The sequence below is a fragment of the Grus americana genome, chromosome 2 (assembly GCF_028858705.1).
Source record: "Grus americana isolate bGruAme1 chromosome 2, bGruAme1.mat, whole genome shotgun sequence".
Classification (NCBI taxonomy): Eukaryota; Metazoa; Chordata; class Aves; order Gruiformes; family Gruidae; genus Grus; species Grus americana.
This window is the reverse complement of record NC_072853.1, coordinates 141969392-141991759: the sequence shown is the minus strand read 5'-3', so window position 1 is coordinate 141991759 and position 22368 is coordinate 141969392. Positions and strand designations below refer to the sequence as shown.

The window sequence follows — 22368 nt, the reverse complement described above, 5'->3', positions numbered from 1 at the left end:
CTCTTTTGAATTATTTTTGCCTTTTTTTTACTAACAGCCTGGTCTTCAAGAATGTAGCCATTGCTTCACCAGAGATGATAATTTCTGGTTCAGTACAATTCCCTCATGTACTCCATTAGCTCAACATAAGCTATTCCCAAAGGCTCCCATTAGTCTTGTAAGAGAATTAACCCCCATGTAAAACATACTTTTCTTGGTATTCATAAATAATGGACGAAGGCTTTGTCGCCACTACAGTGCCAGCTCAGGCTGTAATTCAGGTTTTGCCCTCGCCCTCAACCCAACACATGCAAGTCACTGATTCAGATTAAACAGTGCTTTAGATTTAAGGTTTGGGGCCTGTGAGAAGTTTTTCCGTGCTGCCTGCTTGAAATAATAAAGCCGCAGGGATTCAGGTGCACGTGTGTGATCGTTTGCATTTGGATTATGGTTATGCTGTTGAAGCTGTGGTTCGATTCGTACTTCAGAGTGTTCTTGGAGCCTGTGAATTGCAAACCTTTGGGGTGAAACTAAAGATGTTTCAGGACGTTGCCTAATACACTCAAAGAGCTAATGAGTATTCACTCCACAGGATCAGAGTAATGTAGGTTAGTCCAAAAGAAATCCCTGCGGAAAGTGTGCAGGTGGATGCCAGGTCCTCAGCACTGACCCTTTCACTGTACAGACCCACTGTTATTGTGGCACGCTGCTAGGTAATGTAACTACAACCTTTAGCACACTGCCTGGGCTGTTAATCTACTTGCGGTCATTTTGTGTGCTTGAATGGCGTTTCCTGTTTTTTATAGTTTCCCCGTGTAACTGCTCTCAATTGAGGTTAGCTAGCTTGAGCAGAGTAACTCCAGCTAATGGTGGAGAAGGATAGCATCAGTTTACCTTTTTCCTTGCATGAAATAAATGTGTGGAATCTTCCCTCAAGGTTTTATTGACTTCTCGTGTTGTTAAATCACTTATTTCCATATTTGCTTTTTTGTAATGTGCCTGCTTTAATCAGTGCAGTGGGACTTTCTGACAGCACTGGGACATATTTCACATTCACATCAGAGGAGAGCAAAGCCCAGCAGGATAACATCTTTTTTTTTTTTTTTAAGCATAAGACATTTGGTTTTGCTAAACAGATTGGATGTTCTGATTTGAAATTATGAGTGGTTAGACGGCATCCTATCTTTAATTAGGTTGCACAGACTGAGTCATTTTGCAAGCTAGACATTTTAATTTACAATCTACTGCACTGCAGCACTCTTGAAGGCCTTCTGCTGTGTAATAAGGTATTCAACTTGCAGCACAGGCTTTAAAAATACTGGAGTACTCTCTGTGACTTCACTTGTTTATTTTTTATTTTCAATTTTAGTTGCAAATCAAACATGCAGTTACAGAAGCTGAAATTCAGAAGCTGAAGACGAAGGTAAGAATCAATATACGGTTAATACATGCTGATTTTTTCCTTTCTCATGCAAAATCAGATCTGAAGACATGTATCTTTATGTGGGTGGAGAAGTCAACGTCGTTATTAAAGGCTGATTAAGAAGCGCAGTGGCTCAGCTAAATCTTGTCTTGGTGTATATTCTCTATTCAAAGTTTCAAGTAAAATCTTAAGTGCTGCTATTAAGAGAAACTGCCAACCTGTGTAGCTTCAATTAAACATATATCTTAAGGGCTATCATAATTGTTAAATGGCAGATTTCTGGTTTTATATTTCTAATGCATTTTCTCAGGTTTTTAAATTATATTTCAATTGAATATTCAAGTCTAACTAGGGGGTTTATTTACCAGTGATGTTAAAGTATCCTGTTTATGTTACTTCCTTTTTTTTGACATTTTTTGTAAAAAAAAAAATTATTTAAAGGTATTTAATAATTACTTTTTTATAGAGAGAAAAAAGAGCTGTTTACTATTGCTGCAGTTCTTTTTAAACAATACTCTAGAAAGGAAAAAGCTTACTATCTTAACAGAAAACATCTCACAATTGGTTGCTGTGTGTTAGATTGAATTTGCTATAGCAATAAAAAGAAATTGTATTTTTTGTACTAGGATAACCTTTATGGGAAGTCAACTGATAGTTCGGTTGTTGAGTAATATTAGGTTTTATAATGACATTGTTCTCCTTGAGTTTGAGTACATTATGAAGGAAATAAAAAGAAGACAAAGAGAAAATTGAACTTCATAAAAAGATCTTAGATTATGATTGCTTTCTAGCAACTATTTGCACTCACTGTGCATTTTGCATAGTGTTTATCAAATCTGCATAAATTATTGTTAAAAACAAATTCAGAGTGCAACTATTTTCTGTAAGGGCAGCCTCTGTTGTACTGTTTCACTTCAGAAAGTCAGAAATATTTTCTCCCTCTGCTTTCCAGTTCCCATCTAGCAGTCAGAGCAGCATGGTCAATCCCTTGGGATTGTGCTGCGCCCCATTGACTTCATGACAGTGATGCGTGGGTGTAAACATTGATCTGTGCAAATCCATTTGCAAGATTAGGGTTTATGTGCCTCTCTGTGTTGGACTTCTTTACCTAGTGTTTTGAATAGAGCCAAAGAAAGTGTGGCTGGTTTAGGTATATTACTAATAAAACTGCAAACAAGTGATTTTCTTTTTGTGTGCGTCATCCTTCATGCTAGCAGAACTGCCTAGAGCAAATGAAACAGCCTTGTTAAGTAAATAAGGATGTTAAGGCATTTTTTGTTTTCTATACGTTCTGGGAACCAAAATATACAAGCCGCTGCTGAACAACCCTACCCTTACCCAGCACCAAACACTCAAACCTGCAGCTAGCTTCAGCCGGGAATGAGAAGCCTATCACACAAAAAAAATCTAACAAAAAAACTAGCGGGGGAGCTAAGGTTTATTATAAACTCAGCAGTAAAAAGGTCACTTGGAAAAAGTCATTGGACTTCATTGGTGCCAAATAGTAGAACCTGCAGTGGAACTGCGCTGGTCATAGAGTTAAGCGGTGCTGATGTGTTTGGCAGAATTACCATCTGAAATCTTCAACAGCTAGGGCATGTTTTTCTTCTCACGTTAGCTCTTTACAACTCAGTAAGCAATTTTAAGAAAACAAGAGTAATATATTAATAACAGGTTCTCTTCCTCCTCGTAATAGTTCTGACATAGTTTCGGTATTGGATGCAAAACTCTGTGCTTGCTTAAATGAAAAAAGATTCTAGGTTATGACCCAATGTTGAATTTTGAATTATGCTCCAGCCTCTTTTGTTTGACTTTCTAGTTTAAGCAAGATTTTGACATGAAAACAGACATTGTAAAAATTCAATAGATTTTCTAATTTGGGTGAAAGAGCAGATAGTTAGATTCAATGCAATTGGGTTTTTTCCTTATTGTTTTCTAAATTGTTCTGAAATCAAATATAGAACTTGGAAATCAGATTCCCCCCAAAATAAGAAATTTCTCATTTTTTGAAAGTGTATGAATGCTTTCTAACATGTGAGCCAGACAGAGCAAAACGCATCGCCAGGGCTGACTGATTAACCCTGCAGTTTGCCTGAATACTCCACTATTGACATTTTTAAAGCACGTTGTTGGTATAGCCCAGAGGAGCACAGAGGCTGCACTGGCTGCACAGAGCAGAGGTTCTACTTCATTTCATGAGGAAGAATAATGTACATATCAGCCTGTGTTCTTTGTCCTTGAATGTTCTTTTCACCCCTAGCATATCACTTTTATAGCTATTAATTCACTGATTTTCACTATCTATGTTGTTTAAATTCATCCTAAATGATCAGGCTGCACTTTGCACCTTTTTACTGACTGGCATCTCCACCCTTTTGTTCAGCTGCAGGCTGCTGAGAATGAGAAGGTGAGGTGGGAATTGGAGAAGACCCAGCTCCAGCAGAACATTGAGGAGAATAAGGAAAGGATGATGAAATTAGAGAGTTATTGGATTGAGGCACAAACCCTGTGTCACACGGTGAACGAGCACCTCAAGGAGACGCAAAGCCAGTATCAGGCTCTGGAGAAGAAATATAACAAGGCAAAGAAATTAATCAAGGATTTTCAGCAAAAGTAAGCAGCTACGCCAGGCTCAGCAAATGACTTAGTGGCCAGATAGGAAACATATATGTGATATATTTTGAAATATGAAACTCATTATTAAACACCTGTAAGGTAAACACTATTTTTCACTTTTTTTTTCATGAAAAGCATGGGCTCTTTATTATGAAAAAATGTTAGTAGTATTCAAGTATTAGTTTAGAATTTTGAAGAATAATACTATAACTAAATGTGTTGAGTGTTCCAGGTTGGAATGTTTCAGAATTACTAGATAACTCAATGTTATTGCAAACAACCAAGAGTAATCATAGTAAAGTATTTGATTAGCAAGGTTTGCAGCAATTCATATTGGCATTGTGTCAGCTGGATTCACTCCTGCTGTGTACTAATGTAACATCAAAAAGAAAATTGTTTTGTTCCATTTTACATTTTATTTTTCTTCTTCTTGTAGATGCCAAGAATGTTTGAGCTGAGTTGAGCTAACTGATGATTACCTGGCCCCCTCTGTTTCATGTGGTCCCCTCTCCCTGATGGCTAGCAAGAATAATAACATCTTACATTTCTATAACAGCTTCCATTCCCCCAAATTCCTTTTTTTGCAGCAACTTTTTCATTTTCTGCTGAAATATACTCATTTAAAGAAGAAAATTCAAAACCATACAGCAATGTCAAGTGGCAGCCGGGAGTGCAGAAGTGAATATCCTGTCCCATTAAAAAGGGCGTTAGATAGTCAAAATGTCATTACACATCTTGGAATTTTGTGACTCTTCCAGAACTAGCTGGCATCTTTTGTGCTTTCTATCACAATTGCCTTAGATTTTTAAAATAAAAAGAAATAGGGAAAATAGCTAGAATGACCTTGGATAGCCTTTCTCTTGTTATTCTGCTTTATATTAGTAAAAGATCTAGTCAGTTGTTTTTAACTATCTCAGACTCCTAAAGTCACCTAACAGATTTCCTTATAGCTTACTAGAAAATTAGATTTGTACCTGGAAACTTACAGATGTTGTTTCTGTTTAGGAGTGCTGTCATACACTAATAAAACAGAGATTTTGCTCAGTTTTCTACAACAGAAGACAGCATAAACTAAGCTAACGTTGTTTTCATTGTAAATACAGATTATGAAAAAAATTAGTTTGATTTAACTGGTTTAATTATCATTTAGAACTGAGATTTTTTTTTCAGATTAATTCCTCTTACCATGCTTCACCTAACATATGCACTTAGACTAAGTAATTGTTTAGGGTTTTGTCCTAATTGCAGTTTCATAGTTCTTACTAGGTTAGCAATAAACTATTTGTTAAGGACAGATTTTTCTGATGCATAGCTTAAGATACATCAGAACATTTTATTTTCTGTTTGAATCTGATTGATTGCTTTGATGACAGCAAATACATCTTTTTTTCCTTAAGAGAACTTGACTTCATCAAACGCCAGGAAGCTGAACGAAAGAAAATAGAAGATTTGGAGAAAGCACACCTTGCAGAGGTTCAAGGCTTACAAGCTCGTGTGAGTAGTACTTACTTTCATATTGAAGAATGAGACAACTCTGATATTCTGGGGAAAAAACGTATCTTACAGATGCATGTGTGTGTTATGGGTAACACTGTTGTATTTCTTTCAGATACGAGACTTGGAAGCAGAAGTTTTCAGGCTAATGAAGCAAAACGGGAGCCAGGTTAACAATAACAACAACATTTTTGAAAGGCAGACATCTTTTGGAGAAGTTTCTAGAGGCGATCCAGTGGAAAATCTAGATACTAAGCAAGTGTCCTGCCTGGATGGCTTAAGTCAAGGTTGGTTTGAACCAAACCATAAGTCCTATTAATATGTATGTAAATAGCATGGTTATCATTTTGGATTTAAAAGAAACAATTAATAATGCACAGATGTTGTTATTTTTCTGAAATTCAATATCTGATGACAGCTGTATCAGGGTTATACCAAATAATGCCAATATAGAGCCCCAGAATAGCTGTACAATGTACATTAAAGAAATGGAAGTAAGTGCTAATAAAGTAAAGATCTCATTATCGATTTCTTAAAGGTTTCAGTGGGATGCCATCAACATTTAGCTTTAATTCAGTACTTATGCTAATAAAGTAGGAGAAAATTGTGTTTTCTCCTACGTTCCTAAATCTGTCCTTAATTACCCAGCCACCAAAGATCAAACAAGAACAAAGTTACCAGAATGAGAAAAAAAATGTTACATCTACCATTTTGAATGCATCTCTCCAGGTTCTGATCCCACCGCGGGACAGACATGAAAAGGAACCATGTGTAGGTGGCACTCACCATTTCTCAGGATGAAGCCTTTTGTGAATAAAATGCAAATTCTTTACTAGCATGTTAATTAAAAATCTTATTCAGCTATAGCGCAGCCTGATTTACAACATAAGGCTTGTAAGATTTTGTTCTACATTACCAAAAAGCCAAAACAATTTGTGGCAACACTGAGATCTGGGTAGATGCTGTCAGCATGGTGACTGTAACCTTTACTTGTTTTGCATACAAAAGATAATTCTCATTTTTCAGGCTGTGCTGGTGAAAATACACAGATAACTTCCACAGCTTTATTTGAAGTTCTGTAATTGGAAGTGGCTCCTCACTGTTGAAGTATATGCAGAATTAAAGCCAATTTTAGGTCCACAGCCTTGGAATAAAATTGTTTGGTGCAGGAGCAATACTTACTGTGTAACATCTGTGAAATCAGGTGACGGAAGTGTTGAGATTCTGACAAGGGAGAATCAGATTCTATTCCTATGTAGATTTTCATTTTAAATAAACAGTAATATTATTTATTTCTCTGGTGAAAAAAATGCATTACATTACCAAATATATTAATTTCCAGCAAACACAGAGATGTTTTATTAAAATTGATATTTTAACAGTTATTTTGTGTGTGGAACCGAACCGAATATTGTTCTAGAAACAAATCAATATGAATTAAATTTTTAACAAAGTATGTGTGTAAAAAAGAACTAGCCCTGCTGAAGTGGTATTTAGGTGATCTGCAGACCTTTTGGAATTGATTTCCACAAATCTTCACAGAGCTGTTTCTTTCTAGCAAGTCTTTATTTTACTGAAATCTCTGAAGTTTAGAAAAGCACTCAGGATGACAAGAAAGTCTGTATTTCTGTCATGGAGACTCAGTAAGTGCTAGAAAATATTTCATACTTAGCAATGCTGTTAACAGAAACCCTTTCAGCAGTTTGCATCAGGAGAGGAAAGTGTGTTTTCTTTACCTGACTCACGAAAATCATGTTTACACTTACTGTTGTAACAATGTCAAGACACATCCATGGCTCAAGATCTAAAATCTGGGAATTTTTACATGTAAAAAAAGAAAAATTCTTTGTAAAATTTTTTCTAAAATTTTAAAAATTCTTTGTAAAGCTTTAAAACTCTGTCAGTACTTTCAAATTATATTTTTCAATTTATATATTTGCATGAAAATTTTCATTTTCCAAGAGCTGACGTTTTTCATTGTAAAACCATTCCCCTGGAGAAATGTTACCAATGTTCAGTACTTCTGAGAGTTAGAATAGATGATCTGTGAATTTAAATGCCCAAGTTTAACCACCTGAATACAAACACAAATTATTTGCTAGGAAAAATACACCATCAGCAGTGATTTTTCTGAAAGCAGAAAAAACATAGTTAGGCCTTAGATTCCAGGCTGGATTTGTGTTTTTAACAGGAGAAAAAGAAAAGCCCTTTCTTAAAATAAATCTATAAACATGCTGCAGCACTCTTTGATTACCATATACCTTTGCCAGTAAATTCCATATCAAAGTCTCTGAAGTCTGCCTCGGACAGTAATGTAGCAATACTTGCTCTGCAGAGAAAGAGCCTATGTCTCCATATCACCCTTGTGTAAACCTTTTAAGAAAAGGATTTGCCATTGTCTAGCAATACAATCACTAATAATTACGGTATTTATTAATCACCCCATGGACGTTTGTAGAAAATCATAGAATCACAGAATGGTTTGGGTTGGAAGGGACCTCACAGATCATCTGGTTCCAACCCCCCTGCCATGGGCAGGGACACCCTCCACTAGACCAGGTTGCCCAAAGCCCCATCCAACCTGGCCTTGAACACTTCCAGGGATGGGGCATCCACAGCCTCTCTGGGCAACCTGTTCCAGTGCCTCACCACCCTCACAGTGAAGAATTGCTTCCTAATCTAATCTAAATCTGCCCTCTGTCAGCTTAAAGAGGAACTGTAAAGGGCGGGGAAGATGTCCATGATGTCTTCAGAGGGTGAGCAGAGTTCCTCCAGGTGCAGTGTGTTGTGCACACTGTCTCTGTGACGTTCATGGAAGTGTTCCTGTCTCTTTTCTGTATTTTAATTGGTGAATATAACACGTTTCTTCTCAAGCCTCAGCATTAGGTTTGTGTGGTGGGACTGGGTGTACGCAGCCACATGTCGTAATTTTTATTCTGAAGTTTGCAGGTCTGTCTTCCCTCAAAAAATCAGGTTATGTAAAAATATATGTTTTAATTAAAATGATGCTAAGTATGTGTTTTGCTTCAGTGTGATCGAGGTGGTTGTTACATTCTTGCGTGGCAATAGATTTGGAAAGAGCTAACAGATGCGACTCAAAGGTCGCATACGTAGAAGCGTAGCTGTCCCTGCCGCTGCAGGTGCTCCGGCCGTGTTTAGCATCATGCCAGACTGTACGGCTCCTCAGGGCGTAACATAACCTCGTATTGAGTTTGAGGGGCTGCCAGCAACATCAGTGAAGTTAGAAAGAGAAAATCAAAACCAGTATGGCCCACAGAGTTCTTCCTTTGCTTTGCCAGGGAATACTAGAAGCCTGAGGATTGTATTTCTTTTACAAATCTATGACTTTTTCTGAGAGTCCAGAAAAAATAGATAAAATGTATCGTAGATTTCTGGTTTAGTGGTCAAGAGCTGTGTCTGCAGTAGAGAATCAGACTAACTACTGGAAGGACTCAGTGGTTTGAAATCTGAACAGTTCAGTGCTGATGCCGACTTTGACAGTATTTACTCATCTCTTGGTATTTACTCATCTCTGTGCAAATGCCTGTTCAAGCCTCTTTGATGGCTATACTTTCTGGGTGCCTTGGGATACCCTGGGATGCATCAGTTCACAGAAGGAGATTTTGAAATCTATCAGCCTGTATAATGGAAAAACAGTGGGAGGACAGGCAAACTCTTTCCTGCTGCACAGTGGTACTGAAATAATTCAGATGGAAGCCAATTGGAGTCAAGTGGTTCAACACCTGCTGAAAGAAAGTCTAATTACATCATATCTGAGAGCAAAATAAAACCTGTTATGGCTTTTTTATGAGAGATTTATCAGGATCCCCAGTGGGCTGGGAGATTCCTAGACAAACACGTGGGGGGTGCCTGTTTGTGCCAGGGAGCAGCGAGGTCTGGCGGCTCTCTGCGGAAGAGGGAGCGGGGACTGAGAGTGACAGCGCGTGTGGCTGCGGCAGAGACCACCCAGCAGCAGCCCAGTCCTGCTGCACCCAAGTGTGGGGAGCAGGGCAGGTCCAGTGATGGAAACTGGGCTCATCTGGGAGCTCAGGCAGGTTCATGGGGTTTGGGCAGTGGAAGAAAGGGGAAAGATCTCAAATTGCTTTCCCTTCAAAACCAAAGAAACAGGTTTTCATGATTTTTCCAGCAGAAAGTTATATGTACAAAGACAACAGTGAGTAAGCATGAGAGTGACAGTGTCCAGCTCTTTTCTGATGTTATATAAAGATAATGCAGCACTGGGCTTTTGGAGTTTTTTTCATTTTGTTATTTTAAAGTACGTATGATAGAAGACAACATCTCCACAAACCCCGGATGTTCAGAAGATACAGCATCTTTGTAGAGTTAAGAAGTGGGAGAGTAGAGTACATCTCCTGACTTTCACCCAGATCTTCTGGTGACTGTTGGGTTTTGTTGGGATAATTACTGCTGCCTTGGTGCAGATTTCTCAGAGAGCTTTTGAGCTATTAGATCAGGATAATGACAGACCTAACAGTCCATGTCCTGCTCCGCACAATATAGTGTTTTTTCTTATCGGGGAGAACCAGAGTCCCTTCGCTCTTGTACAGACCATGGCATTCCCATTCCTGCCTTGAGCAGCTGTGACTCAGGCCCTTTCATGGACCTTCTGGGTGGATTAATTTCATTTCCTTTTCACTGTCATGATAAACTTTATGCAACATCACTGACAGCCGATTGCAGTGAAAATTTATTTCAGCACTCGCAGGTTCTTCCTGCAAAGCTGTAACACTACCTTGCTGGTGGTTTTGCCAAAATGTGTTGCTGTTGGAAAGCTGAAACCGAACAACTGCAGTAGATGGTGATAATCACAGTAATGATTGGTTTCTCTAGACTCCTGCTTCAGGAAGGGGACTTGGCACAGTGTCTTCTGATGTGATCCAAGTGCAAGTGAGGCAAGGCTGTATTTGTGTTAGGTCACTCATTATCAATCTGTGTGTATGAGGGACCATGATGGTTGGTGCTGACAGAGATGTTTTACTTAAGTTTACCTGAGTTTATGTAAATTTTGAGAGCTTGAAGGAATTGTGAATAGAGAAGAATCTACAAGATATAATGGTTCTGAGGACAGTGTGACAAGGGAGGAAATAACAAATGAGGCTGCGAGGTGCTAATAAAAAGATGGTTTTACTTGCAGAAGACTTGGGCTGAGCAATTGGGGCACCTTATTTTTATTGTCATGTAAAACTTTGAGCAACAGATGACCTCAGAATCCAGAGGAGGATTAAGATTCCTCTCTGCCATCCCCTCCTGAGAGGGATAGTGTGATAGAGTAAGCAACCTGTTTCACTGTAGGTCCAAAGGAATGGGTTTGACAGTTGTTTCATAATCCTGTGAAAGGCTGTCTGTAAAGCAGTCCTATCACAAATGGTTATCTGGTTATTTGGATACTGACCTTATCACTCTTTGTGCGCTACTGACTGCAGACATTGCTTGCTTATGATTTGCACGTATTGTACAAGGTTATTTTGGGGGACATTCAGTACAGGAGAGAACAAGTCACGTTCTTTACATTTGTAAGCCATTCTGATTATGATAAAATGTAGAGCAGCCTGAGAACTGCTCTAGACATTTCTTCTGTAATTCGATGAGCAGCCTGCAAAACTGGTGAAGTTGTAAAGGGAAATGTTTAGTGGGACAGCTGTGGGGAGAAATGGCAGCCCAATCCCTCCTCCTCCAGTGGCTTAAAAGGGCAGGATTGGGGATAAATTAATTGGTCCCCTGGGTCTGAACTGGTATATTTGTCCAGATTCTGGGAAATGTCTGTCAAAGAGCAGTGAGATGAGAATTCCTTTGCTTTGTGCCCTGATGGAGGAGAACTGTCTGCAGGCCAAGCACGTGCAAGTCTCTCTGAGGGGGTCTGAGTGGACCGGCTTTCTGGGCTAGTACAGCTGGTTTTGTGTGGTCCTTCACATAACAGTGGGAATCATTGAATGTTTAAATATTTGCAGTTGATTCTTTGCTATGTACTTGCTGGATCTGTGTATATAAACTTGTAAATGGTTTATGAAAATAACTTTTTTTGCATGTGTACTTTAACACTCATGAAGCTACAGGTACAAGTAAAACATGTAAAGTGCATGTACTTAGAATTGCAGGTCCCATCTTAGGAAAAAGTAGTGAAAGATTCTTCTGTTAAATAGCTTCAAATCATGTTTCCATACAGATTTCAATGAAGCAGTGCCAGAAACGGAGAGACTGGACTCCAAAGCTCTGAAGACGCGAGCTCAGCTTTCAGTGAAGAACAAGCGGCAGAGGCCTTCTAGAACAAGGCTGTATGATAGCATCAGTTCAACTGATGGAGAGGACAGCCTTGAACGAAAGGTGAGAAGGACTCTACCCTCTCTTTCAGGCTTCCTGTGGAGTGCTAGATTGCCCCTGTAAGTCATTTCATCCTCTGTCTTCATCCTTTCATTGTAGCACAGGCAGTATTTATTCCTCTGTGGCCAATGTGCTACGAATGTCCTTGAGTGATGTGCGAGTCCGGTCTCCTTTGAGTCAGCACACCTGGTTTTTTGGTTTTGTTGTGTTTTTTTTTTTTTTTTTTAACAGGAATCCTGGGCTTTCTGATTTATGTGTGCTTTATAATGCAGAGCGGGTCCTTTCATTTATGCAGGAGGTGAAAGGAACTTGAATCGTACATTTCTCTATTTGTTAATTTGTTAAAACAATTGATACTATATTCACTCATTGTTTTGTCCTATTCTGACTTCTGTCTGAAGGCAAATACCAATAAACACTGTGTGTGGTATCAAAAGGTAATGGCATGAATTGCTGAAGTGTTTCGTACAAATAGAAGGCTAAATAATGAATAAAAAAATTGCATGTTCAAAGTAAACCTTGCTCTGATTGGTTACTAAATGGTATAACCTGCTTTATAATCTCTTATACCAACAGCCGTCAAACAGTTACAGTAGTCCCATGCACATTTCAAAATCACCACTGCCCTTATGCATGAGAGCATCCTCACCAGCATCAGATTCTGGTGCTTCCTCCCTCTCCCCCGTGGCTAGCAGTGCAGCAATCTCACTTGACAACCTAACTGAAAACCAAGAAGAAGGACAGCAGCACAAAGGAGGTGTCCTTTCCCCACATGCTCGGGGAGACACTCCACTTTCCTCTCCTTCAAAATCTGGGCACAGCTCTGAAGCATCTCCTTTGCATCATCCAGCTGGCAGGAATATTTTACAGGATAAAGGTATTACTATTTTTTACAGTAAATTGATGCATCATTTTGCTCACTTATATCTACTTTATGAACTTTTGTTATGTAGTAGGACCTTAGCAACTAGAAGGCTGTCATCTCATAACTTCCTTTGTCTACCTGGAAGTCAAAAAATTACAAATGACCTTGTGTGATGGTATAAGAAAAGGACAAAGTTCAAAATGAGATTGGCAACTGCTTCCTTTCTTTTTTCTTTTTTTTCTTTCTGTCTTAGAACTCACTGAAAAAGCTAGGGGGAAGTTGCCTTTAAGAAAATCTTGTATTTTGTTTTAAAAAACCAAATTATTGGACCTTGGGACATTTCTGTATTAGAAACATGCTTAACACAGTGTACTTACTCAAATTATGTGATTTTGGCACTGCTAGATGCTTTTTTTGGAGGGTGGAGAAAGGAGTGTAAAGCAAGAATAACAGATTGTAGCTTTTAATTGGTGAGAGGCAGCATATTCTAGATTAAACAAGAGGTTAGTGTCTGGAGACTCTTCATTTACAGGAAAAAATACCAAGTAATTTGTTGGGGAGCTTGGCTGCATTGTTATTTAATTCAGATTCTTTAAATGTAAGCGGGATAAAACATGATGCAATCATACCTAGCTCAGGTACATGTCTAAGATACCAGTTTATTAAATGCACTAACAATACAATATGGCACAGAATACTGAATCCTCCTTTTCAGATACCTTGTGAAGTCAAAATTAGCATTTTACACAACTTTGGCATTGTTAGCTATGCACCTTGCATTCTCTAACAGACTCTGGCTTACTTAAATTAACTGAAAAGAAAAATTTGTTGAGGCTTTGTGTTTGTCTGTGTGTCTGAAAAGACTTGCCACTGATTTACAACCTATTTTTTCTTCATCGTCATACAGGGCTTTCACACAGATTCCTAAAAGACAGATTAATTAAGTTTTCTTGAATTTAAGATAGGTTAACGTATGGTAGCATTTTTACATGGGTTCTGAAATTGCTAGTCTAACTGTATAGTTTCTTGTTGTATAATTGTTAATGAATCAAAGTTAAATTCAATGTTTGAGTTTTCCAAGTAAAAATAAGGGTGTGAACATAAGAATGTGAGTTTCTGAACTCGTACTTCAGCTTGAGTGTATGATTGGTTTATCAGTGAAGTCGTAAATCCTGCATTTCCAACTGATGTATGAAAAATATCTTGATAAAAATTTAGTGGAGACTAGCCTTGTAGTGTAAGGAATAGGGTATTATATTCCACCCACTATGTTGCTTTTTCCAATTTAGGTTTGAAAAATAATCTCTGTCTAAATATTGGTGTCATGCTTTCCCCACTGTGACTGTTATGTAAACAACCAGCGCTTCGGGTGTATCCAGATTCTGATGAGTATGTGAAAATTAAACCAGAGCAATTTCGTTTCAAATGGAAAATTTGCATTTAGTAAGCCCTACGAAAAGGAAATATCCTAAAGCAGTTGTTTGGCAACAAGTGTCATAGAGATATTATTTTAATTGATTATTAATTTGGCTGTCAAACTCTTACAGGTTCCGAAAATAAAAAGGGCCGTTGTATTTGTTCTGTGTGTTCAGGTAGGGTTTTTTTAGAGATGGAAAGAGGGCACATCTGTGGACATATGTGTGTCCGTTGATTAATCTCTCATTAGCAAAAGCAAGTGTTTAGCAAGCTCACATTTGTCTTTTTTTTTTTTTTCTTATGAGATCCTGTAGTGTTGTGGGATGAGCTGAAGTGGCATGAGATGAGTTTCATTGCAAAATGATGAGGAATTTTGCTTGTCTTTTAAATAGAACTTTTTCGTGTATGTTTATGATGGATTTATTTTCTTCAGTTCTGCCTGTTTTGTGCAACAGCATCCTTTGAGAAGGCAGCCGAGGTGACCCTTATGGGCAATACTCCACTGATGCGAGGCTGGCTGCAACTGTTTTGTGACCTTGGGGAAGAGAGTTAGATCTAGTCCCCTTTCACATCCATCAGCCACAGATTACTTACACCAGCTCATCGAGGCTGAAAGTGATGGATTAAACAGCTTCTGTGTGATTTATTCTGAGGAACCAGCTCTCCCTCACCCTCTCTGAAGAACTACAAGGAGTCAGGGTAGATGCACCCATCCAGGGTGGCCAAAGTCCCCTCCTGCCCAGGCAGGGCACCTGCAGCCCTGGTTCATGGCCACTGCCACGTGCCAAGCACTGCATACCTCCATCTGTGTAAGACCCTGTAGACTCAAACCTACTCTGCCACTGAAGCTGGTTTTGGGATCTAGCCCATCCATCGTCCACTGTATCCCAAAGTCAGCATGAATGTTTTCCCCAGCAAATTGTCATTATTCAGAGGGCCCTGGCTGGCCCAAGCTGCATGTGAGTGGGAGCACAGTGACACAAGAGCCTGAAAGACATTTGCCATGCCAGGCAGCTGCTACGTGTCCCTGCTGAGCTCTCCAGATTATTGCTTCTACTACAGCAGCAAAACCTCCAGCTACTAAATGCTTTCATTATTTGCCCACCACAAAAGCAGTATACCCTATAGTTTCATTTAATTAAGAAGTTTCTCAAAAAGCCCACTGCCCTCCTGGCCCCCAAGTACCACTTGCCTGTGAATAGCTAGTGTGAAAAAAACCATGATGACTTTTATTCTTGAAAGTGGCAATCTTGACAGTGGTTAAATGAGAAATATACATTCAAGGTGAAAGAGAAATCATAAGATGAGACAGGAGAGGAGTGTGCACAGTGTAGGGTTGATGCAAAGTGTCCATTGCCTAAACTTCTCTTCGGCCTCCCTGGGGAATGGATTTCTTCTCAGGAGACTTCGCCTTGCTTTTGTTGTGCTTCATATTTCTTTTTTTTTGTTTGTTTGCTTTTTTGGCATGAAATTTACTTGCCAGTTGTTCTTGAATGATTTTTTTTTAACACAAGGACCTGTGTTGGTAGAAATATTATGGCTTTTAGAGTGTGCACAAGGCTTATTTTCCTGCTTTTCACAGGATTTATGAATCAGTTGTGCATGGAATTTTTTACTTGAATGAAAACTTGGTCAAATATTATCCAAAAAGCAACATACAACTGTATACATAGTTGACTGTCCTGTGAGAGTGCTGTGGTATTTTGAGTTAATTCTGAGGGCTCGATTTATGCCACCTACAGTAGGAGAAATCATAGAATCATAGAACCATAGAATAGTTTGGGTTGGAAGGGATCTTCAAGTTCATCCAGTTCCAACCTCCCTGCCATGGGCGGGGACACCCTCCACTAGACCAGGTTGCCCAAAGCCCCATCCAACCTGGCCTTGACATCCACAACTTCTCTGGGCAACCTGTTCCAGTGCCTCACCACCCTCACAGTGAAGAATTTCTTGCTAATATCTAATCTAAATCTACCCTCTTTCAATTTAAACCCATTACCCCTTGTTCTATCACTTCATGCCCTTGTAAACAGACCCTCTCCAGCTTTCTTGTAGGCCCCCTTTAAATGGAAAGCTGCCATAATGTCTCCCTGGAGCCTTCTCTTTTCCAGGCTGAACAACCCCAACTCTCTCAGGCTGTTTTCATAGGAGAGGTGCTCCAGCTCTTTGATCATATTCTTGGCCCTCCTCTGGACTCTATCCAACAGCTCGATGTCCTTTTTTTACTGGGGACCCCAGAGCTGGACATGGTACTCCAGGTTGGGTCTCACAAAAGCAGAGTAGAGGGGGAGAATCCCCTCCCTCGACCTGCTGGACACACTCCTTTTGATGCAGCCCAGTTGGCTTTCTGGGCTGTGAGTGCATACTGCCAGGTTATGTTGAGCTTTTTGTCAACCAGCACCCCCAAGTTCTTCTCCTCAGGGCTGCTCTCAATCCATTCTCCACCCAGCAGTGCTTTCAGATAAAAGTCACTGTACGTCTGAGGTCACATCATAAAAGTCACCAAACTGCAAGTGACATGAATGACTGACCTTCATTTGCTTCCTCTACAGTATTTGAGGACACTCTTTATCTTTAAGAATCACAGAAACTGTCTGAATTTTTTCAGCTGCTGTGTGTTTTCTCTTAGCTTCCATATAGATTTCACAGGATGTTTTACAGACTCAGATTCATTGTTTTGGCTTTATAGGTACTGCAGGCGGTTTCCTCTTTAGGCTTTAACAGTGTTTGTAGAAGAGATCAAAAATTGGTAGACATCTCAGGGAAAATTTATTAACGAAGCTACTTTTAACTCTTTTTTAAATTCACAATGGTTGGACTTCAAGTTAAATGTTTATTTTAACAAAGATGTTCAAGATAAACAGATAACTATTACCTAGCATGCCCATCATAAAAGGTACCCTTGGCTCCAAAGTTCAAGAAAATATCTCAGGAGTCATTTTGGAAGTAAAATATACGTACCAAATGGATTCTGTAAACAGAGACCTAAGCAGCTACTGCTGAGTTTAAAAATGGATTCACTGTGATGCTTACCTGTAAATCTTTTGTGTTGTTTGACTTACTATATATTCATTAAAACTCAACCAAAATTAACTTTTCATTTTCTTTAATTAAAATAAGATTTCTTCATGTGTATTTGCAAATTCTGAAAGTATTTATTTATTTTTATTCCTCTTCACACCATTTTCTTAAAAATGAGAAGAATTCACCTAATTAAATTGTATATTCACACACGTGTACATGTACGCATATCTAATTATGAAAAGATACACAAACTGTTCTGGATGGAAAGTGGAATAGCTATCAGTAGGAATTAAAAATAATAATGTACGTTCTTCCGTGTACACATGTATCCTAGATGGTGCCACATGTGCTCAGGCAGCAAGAACAACTAGCCCTAGTATAGGGCATACAGAAAAACTAAAGCGAAAACTTGCAGATCTTGGGTAAGTATTTTGTTATTTAAAATACTTTTTTTTTTTCATTAAAAGGATTAAAAGTAAAATTTCAAAGATGTATCCTGATGTTCTCTAATATTCTTGTAGGGCTCCCTTGAGAAGGAGTTCAAACAAGGGCAAGAAGCGGAAAGAGAAAGAAGCTATTAGGGTGACCTATGGCAGTAGGTATGGGTAAAAGATTGAGGATGCAAGAAATGATATGCCAGAAACATTGGAAAAACCTAATTATCCTAGCAGATGGGAACATTAACAGTCCCACTGACTTCATATAAATAAGCATTAAGTTTTGAGATAACCTTCTGAGCTTAGAAACCTAGATTTCTGAACTAATGAAAGAGTAACATATAATCTAAAAATTCTTAGAAGCTTATAATATCATGTCATCACTAATACTGTTGCATCCACTAATGGGATTTGCAGAAATAGGTTATCACAGCTGGCCTACAAGATGCACACACAGTCAGTTAGTAATACCCATGAACCAGAAATCTTGACACAATTCCACGTATTTTTTTGAAAAAGCCCTCAGAGCAAGGATGAGCAGCAGCTGTTCACTGCAGTTTCACGGCACTCACATCAGGAATGCTTTCAGAAGGGTTTGTTTCTGAAGATGAATGTCATAAGTTGAAAACAGATAGGAAAAATGCTGACTGCATTTGTCACATCACCAGCTCTCAGGGAAGGAATTGTGAATTCCTTGTGAGATCTGATGAGACCACATCACCAGCATCTGGACTCTGAATAAATAAATGAATGTTCAAAATGGCAGGAAGCAATCTTCTTTGCAAAAGCCAGTGTAGATTTTTACTGAATGTCTCTCCTCAAGTACTGATGAGTCTGATAAGATCATAGTGACAGGGGGTGATACCTGGTTCCAGGTATGAAAGACAAGTTAATGTCAGGAGTGCTAAGCAAACTTAATGTGTTCCAAAAGTGTAGAAAGGACATAGCAACTCAAAAACTCTCTGCACATAAAACAATGCAAAAGAAAACCTCCATGATAAAAGATCTATTGGAAGAAAGCAAATTTTGAATGCTACTCAGCAAATCATTGTGGTGGAAGACCAGTATGTAGCTGTTTGTGGAGTTTTGCTCACAGCCTAATATATGGAGACCCAGTGACAAGTATATTGTGTAGCTCCGTAAAATCAGAAGAGCAAAACTCCCTCAGGCACACTGTACTGACGTGCAAAGTTTTGTCTCAGCATACATTTGTACATTTGTATCCTGCAAATATCTGGCAGGATCTTCAGTGATGTTAGGCAGCAGTCGCCGCCTCTGCACTGGTGTCAGAAAACCTGTTCCAGTTGGTTCCACTGATGTGTCTGCTTGGAGTCAGTGATATTCACTGCTGGATTTCCCTAGTGACAGGGAGAAATTTGTTAAAGCAAATTCTCTGCACCTCTGTGTAGCTGTAAGGCAGCTAGTCCCCTTAGCAGGGTATTAAACATCACGTAGCATTTAAATACCAAGCCACAGGGTGGGGGAAATAAATGTATACTTCTTTGTAAGAACTTGTTATGTTCCTTATACCGACATAGTATGTTACAGACATTTGTGAGATCCCATAGGTATCTTCCTTAGAGAAAGCAGATCTCAGCGTAGAGAGATGAGCTGCTTATTAGGCTATTTGATAAATCAGTTATTTGTATTGTTTATTAATATTTCTGAGTTTGGACACAGTTACTCAAAGGAAAGTTTAATACTTCTTTCAAATTCCAAATCCATAAGTATTTCTAATTCTCACTGTACCTCTGAAAACTGGAATGTTATTATTTCAGTATGACTTTTTAAACACACTTTGTCACTTCCTTTGTTACTAACTCCAAAGAATTTGCCTCAGAAGAAATGTGAGGATGTTTTCTCTACAGTCCAAAGCTGTATAAGCTGTTTGAAAGAAGGAAGATGATGATCAAAAGACATCCTGTTATAATTATGCCCATTACAGCAACTGATTGATGTAGAATTAATCATGCTGTTAGATGGACGTTGCATGCATTATTTTACCATTGCTAAAAAACCAGCACTCAGGATGTGTAAATAAAATCCCAAATTATTTCCTAAGACTACTGCTAATGTTACATATATAAAAAAATTCCCTATGTAAGTAAGAATTATATATTCCCCCGCCTGAAGCTAGGTGATTCGGGCAACGTCATTTGGTTTTTCTTTCTACTTTCAAGCAAGATTAGAGGATGAGGGAGGAGTACAGGACTGAGTCAGATACATCTGTCTGTCTTTATGGATCCAAAGGGAAGGAGGATTCTTCTGCTTCCATGGGTGGGGGCCCTTTGACAACCTCAGTTGCAGCCATACAGAAAAGAGGCTTCACAATATACAAAGCTCTAGTGATTATGTTAATAATAATGATTTAGAAGCTGTCCAGAGGTAGTAGCAGAGGGGAGATTTACATACGTGCAATTTACTGGTGGCTGCTAGGAGCAGTAAAAGTTTAATGCTCTGAAACAGTAATATATACATTGATATAAATGATATGAGAATATGACATATGCATAAGTTCTTTGAGGCAGACACTTTGCATAGTTATCTTTAATTTACATACTATACTGTTGACATGATATATTTAGCGAATAATTTAGGCATTTTATTTTGTAACAGCTACCTTTGCCTTGATCACATTATCCACTGCAATCTTTGTTACTACAAAGAGAAAAACTGATAATATCACATAGGTGTTTCTTTCATTTTTCTATATTAATATTTTAATATTTAATAACTTTCAAATCAAGATAGTAATACTCTATCAGTATTTAGCTGTTGTAACAAAGGCACATCTCCATAGATGGATACAGATGCACCTGATTCATTCTGGCTGTGCTCAAAATCCAGGCCAGACCTTCTCTGGGAACCAGAGCCCGCTTGGGTCAGTGCTGAGTCTAGTCTATTTAATCATGCTGAGATACCATGGGGGCTCAGAAATACACCAGCACAACATGTGGCTTCTTGACTGGAGCTGGTTCACATCCGAACGGCAGCAGTACAGGCATTTTCAGCTGGCGTCTGTTGGTGGGCTGTATGTAGTCTAAAAGAGCTTGAGTTAGAAAAAGAATGAAAACCCCCCACTTTTTGCTTCTTTTGCTGAAAGAGGGATTTCAGGCATGCCCCTCCCAGCTGCATGCCACTCAGTTCTTCAATCACAGTTACAGGGAATGTCACTCTTTTTACAGTTAATTGCCTCTGTAGCATTTTGTTTTCTCTTATTTTGTAATCTAACCCATATTCCTGCTCCTTTCTCTTGAACAGGACTGCCAGAGAGATGCTGCAGAAATCGGCAAACACTAAACCTTTAGCAGAGCGATCCTCCTCTCTCCCACACTGTGTACCATTCACATGGTATGGAGAGGGTGGCAAGGGATCCAATTCTTCTAGCAACCTGCCATCGCCTACCAGCTCAACTGAGCCTTCCTCTGAAAATATAAGTCCAGCTAAAAAAGGGTCAAAGGTAGAAAATAAAAACTACCTTATTCCCACTGTGTTGAGTGGCATAATTGGCTTCATGTTTCTGGAAAAAGAACAGGCCAATATGTGACTACTACAATAAACAGTGCATGGTGTTCATTGTACGGTAAAAGCTCATCCGAACAGAACATCTCTGTCATTGTACCATTTTACATTCTACCTCTTTACTCTGTCTTACTGTACATTAATTCAGTAAACTAACTGTGGTGTGCTGTACCGTAACAAAAGCAAGTGGTGCCAGTGGAAATTAGCATTTGCATCCACTGAACAAATGCTAGATTTGTGTATTCGATTATAGAGATTTTCTGCATTCTTCAGGACTGATTGTGGGAATACCTACCCATGTTTAAATGAGGCGTTTGCAAGTGAAGAAATGCTGTATGCCGTCAGTCATCTGCCTTTTTTCCCCCAGTAATGAAATCTGTTTGTCATGCATGCTGGATGTTGGATTTAATTCTCTATATGACAATGCTTGAACTGTAAATATGAACTATTGCAATTTAATACATCTGTGTGATTCCCTTCTATGTGCATGAATGTTTCAGCATGATAACTCCTTAAATAACCCTTAGTTACAGCAATATACTTAGCTTTTTCATGTTTATTTTCACTTCTGGAAAATATTTCTCTGCCTGTATCTTCTTGTAACTTGTAGCAGTTGACTTTTTATATTGGCCTGGTAAAAAGAAACAGATATGGTTCTCAACTTTATGTACAGGAATATGAATCAGAAATATAATTTCTCTGTCTTCTACAAACACATGCATGTACATAATAGCAGTTTCCACAGGCATTTCTTACTCTTTTGGTGCCAAAAGTTGGTGATACCTTACTACTGCTGTGCACCAAGCTATGCAAGGTCATAGCTGTGCTTGTGTTACCTAGTAGGGAGAGCAACAAAAGGCTGACCAGTCCAAATCAGTTTGATAGAGAAGACCATAGATGAAATCTGTGAAGACTGAAGAGAAACTAATCAGTTACCTGGTTTCTTTTGGAAACAAAAGATGAGGATTAGATAAAATATCCTAGAGTCATAGAATGGTTTGGGTTGGAAGGGACCTTAAAGACCACCTAGTTCCAACCGTCCTGCCACGAGCAGGGACACCCTCCACTAGACCAGGTTGCCCAAAGTCCCATCCAACCTGGCCTTGAACACTTCCTGGGATGGGGCATCCACAGCTTCCAGTGCCTCACCACCCTCACAGTGATAAATTTTTTCCTTATCTCTAACCTAAATCTACCCTCCTTCCTCTTAAGGCCATTACCCTTTGTCCTGTAACTACATGATAAATCCTACT

The 22368-nt window shown here is 38.9% G+C and overlaps 2 protein-coding genes across 8 annotated transcripts in view; one reads left to right on the top strand and one right to left on the bottom strand.

The window, feature by feature from the left end:
* Positions 1 to 22368, top strand: part of PPP1R9A (protein phosphatase 1 regulatory subunit 9A) — a 147855-nt gene that overhangs the window by 112955 nt on the left and 12532 nt on the right. For 4 of the 7 annotated variants that reach the window (XM_054814449.1, XM_054814448.1, XM_054814452.1 and 1 more), the window contains exons 8-16: positions 1349 to 1402; positions 3786 to 4015; positions 5416 to 5512; positions 5628 to 5799; positions 11697 to 11854; positions 12428 to 12728; positions 17491 to 17578; positions 17678 to 17755; positions 20855 to 21053. In XM_054814449.1, the coding sequence (XP_054670424.1) occupies positions 1349 to 1402; positions 3786 to 4015; positions 5416 to 5512; positions 5628 to 5799; positions 11697 to 11854; positions 12428 to 12728; positions 17491 to 17578; positions 17678 to 17755; positions 20855 to 21053 (1377 nt within the window). The remainder of the gene's footprint in view (positions 1 to 1348; positions 1403 to 3785; positions 4016 to 5415; positions 5513 to 5627; positions 5800 to 11696; positions 11855 to 12427; positions 12729 to 17490; positions 17579 to 17677; positions 17756 to 20854; positions 21054 to 22368) is intronic. The other 3 variants (XM_054814455.1, XM_054814454.1, XM_054814453.1) reach the window with 2 other exon arrangements.
* Positions 21124 to 22368, bottom strand: part of LOC129202196 (serum paraoxonase/arylesterase 2) — a 33495-nt gene continuing 32250 nt past the window's right edge. Inside the window, exon 10 of the mRNA XM_054814463.1 lies at positions 21124 to 21746. The gene's annotated coding sequence lies outside the window, so the exon portion shown is untranslated. The remainder of the gene's footprint in view (positions 21747 to 22368) is intronic.